Consider the following 2,639-nt stretch of genomic DNA (forward strand, 5'->3'; position numbering starts at 1 on the left):
GAGCCGTGATCGCGCCACTGCACTCCAGCCTGGGCAACAGGGCGAGACCCCAGCTCAAAAAACAAATCAAAAACAAGATTAAAACAGACCTTTCTTGCACACGTGCAGGCATCCTGCTAACGCGGGAGGAGGAGGATGGTCCTCTGCTCCTGTGACTTGGAGGGAAAAGAAAGACAGCTGGTGGTAGAGCTCCTTCCGTGCTCTTGCTGGTCTGATGCACAGTCCCCCACGAGTGTCGGGGCGTAGTGACAAGGCAGGGCCAGGGCGTGCAGGCCAACCTTTCCTAGGCTGCTGCGAGGCCCCCGGCCAGCGCCACGCCCTGACCCGGCTTCCCAAGCCGCTTGGGTCTTCTTGTGCAAGGTGTTCTCCCCTCGCTTCTTTAAGCGGGATCGGGAAAGGAGAGGGTGGTAACCCCGTCGCCGCGGGCACCCACAGGAGAAGAGGGTCTCGCGAGCAAGCGGGCCCAGCTGAACTTCCCCACCGTTCCGCGCCGCACAGCGCAAGAGCCCCGCCCAGGAGCTGCCCTCTTCCAACATGGCGCCGCAGGAGGCGGGTCCCACTGGCCGGGGGCACGTCGGCCCGGAGCTGCCCTCTTCCAACATGGCACCACGCGAGGCAGGTCCCTCTCTCCGGGGGCGCGTAAAGCCGGAGCTGCCCTCTTCCAACATGGCGCCGCGGGAGGCGGGTCGCTCTCTCCGGGGGCTCGTCGGTTCTGGAGTTGCCCTTTTCCAACATGGCGCCGCGGGAGGCGGGTCCCTCTCGCCGGCTCCCGGGGTTCCGGCGCCGCGCATTTTGGTTCCGGAGTAACAGCGCCCTGGCCGCCTCCCTCCTCCTAAATCGGCCGCCGGGACGCGCGGCCTCGAGCGGCGGGGCTGGGCCCGTTTCGGGTAGGGCAGGAGACTCGCCCCGACGCTCCCGCGGAGGTCCCCTGGGCCTTCTCGCGGTGTGGCGGCCCCGGGGCTCCCTCCTGCTGGTCCCGGGCCGAGTTCCCTCGTCCGCCGGGGCGGGTGACACCTGCCGCCGTGTGTCCCCACGGGTCCCGCGCCCTGCCCCTCCTCGCAGCCGTAGGGAGGCGGAGAGCGGCACCTGCCGTTATCCTTCCACCTCCAGAACCTTCCGACCTCCGCTGGCTCCCGCCTTCCCGCGGCACCCTCACGGAGTCAGTCCCAGACCCCACGACCCGGGCCCGACTCGGTCCCTGCGCGCTCCTACCTGGTGCCCCTTATCCTCCTCCCTGCCCTGCGACCCCCCTGTCACCTGAGAGCCTCTGTCACCTGGGAGCCTCCCCAACCCCGCCTGCCCGGGGGCCGGTGTGCCCCCGCCCCAGCATGTGAGCCCCTTTGCTTGGGATGCTGTGGCTAGGCTTCCGCCCCTTCCCTGCCATGGAGAACCAGGTGCTGGTGATTCGCATCAAGATCCCAAATAGCGGCGCGGTGGACTGGACTGTGCACTCGGGGCCGCAGTTACTCTTCAGGGACGTGCTGGTGAGTGTGATCTCAGCGTCCATCCCAGCCGGGGAGGTCAGGGACATGGGTGGTCAGCACCTTGACCACTGAGGCCTGAGCTGGGGGCAGTGGCCGCTGCTGGCCTCCGTGGAGGCAGCTTGGACCACAACGTGGATTGATGACAGCGACTGAGACCTGGTGAGTGTGTAGGGACCTGGAGACATGGCCAGACACACGGAGCCCTGCCCTCAGGGAGCCCGCAGCCTGGACCCGGGCCCACAGACAAACCAACTGGAATGCAGAAGGCTGGTCTAGAAGAGAGGCTTTTCCCAAGTGCTTTGGGACATCCCTTGGCAGATTTCAGCTTGTTTTTCTTCTGAGTTCTCTGAGCTCAGTGACCCCCTGGGGGGCAGAATGGGCTGCTTTAACTTACCACTTACTTAGGATCTTACAGCATCCCTGCCTGTGAGAGATCTTACCACTAGGAAAGAAAATGTGCTGCCCATTATGTCGGACCTGCTATCCACTGTGCAAAGACAGCCCAGCTTAAGAGACATTAGGAGGGAAGACGTGCATGTTAGAATTGAGGACGCACCTTCGGGACACTAGGAATACATGTCAGATGAAGTGGGACGTCAGCACAGCGTCGCCTCATAGGTGGCCTGCTCCACTGGGTGTTGTCTTTGCAGGTAGTTGCCGAGGGCAGTGAGGCCGAGTGACTTCCTGGAGCTGTATGACTCCTGTGGGAGGGGGATGCATCGGCACCAGAACTCATGTTTTTTTGACTCAGTATTTTTCCCACCTCTCATCTTTCTTGTGTTCACTGGAGATGGACAGGGTGCATTGTGGCCATTTGACACACTGAATAGCGAAGGCATCAAAGGCAGAACGAATCTGTAGTGGAACTTACCTGCAGGATGAGAGGGTGGCAGGTCCTTGGGAGTAGGAAGACTTATGCCATGGTTTTTTTTTTTATTGTCTTAGGTGACTCAATCAAGGTTAGATTTCTGTAACTTTTTTTTTTTTTTTTTTTTTGAGGCAGGGTCTCATTCTTGCCCAGGCTGGAGTACAGTGGCATGATTATAGCTCACTGCAGCCTCAGCCTCCTTGGCTCAGGTGATCCTCCCACCTCAGCCTCCCCAGTAGCTAGGATTACAGGCTTGCACCACGCCCAACTAATTGTTTCTTTTTTTT

The 2,639-nt window shown here is 61.1% G+C and overlaps 1 protein-coding gene across 2 annotated transcripts in view; it reads left to right on the forward strand.

The window, feature by feature from the left end:
- The first annotated feature begins 1,290 nt into the window (after nucleotides 1–1,290).
- The window catches only part of MAP2K5 (mitogen-activated protein kinase kinase 5), a 237,197-nt gene continuing 235,848 nt past the window's right edge, over nucleotides 1,291–2,639 (forward strand). For both annotated transcript variants that reach the window (XM_008064694.1, XM_021715641.1), the window contains exon 1: nucleotides 1,291–1,484. In XM_008064694.1, coding sequence (XP_008062885.1) covers nucleotides 1,350–1,484 — 135 coding nt within the window. In that variant the 5' untranslated portion in view covers nucleotides 1,291–1,349. The remainder of the gene's footprint in view (nucleotides 1,485–2,639) is intronic.

Source organism: Carlito syrichta, unplaced genomic scaffold (assembly GCF_000164805.1).
Source record: "Carlito syrichta isolate Samal-C Ts95f unplaced genomic scaffold, Tarsius_syrichta-2.0.1 Scaffold101933, whole genome shotgun sequence".
In the NCBI taxonomy this organism is placed as follows: Eukaryota; Metazoa; Chordata; class Mammalia; order Primates; family Tarsiidae; genus Carlito; species Carlito syrichta.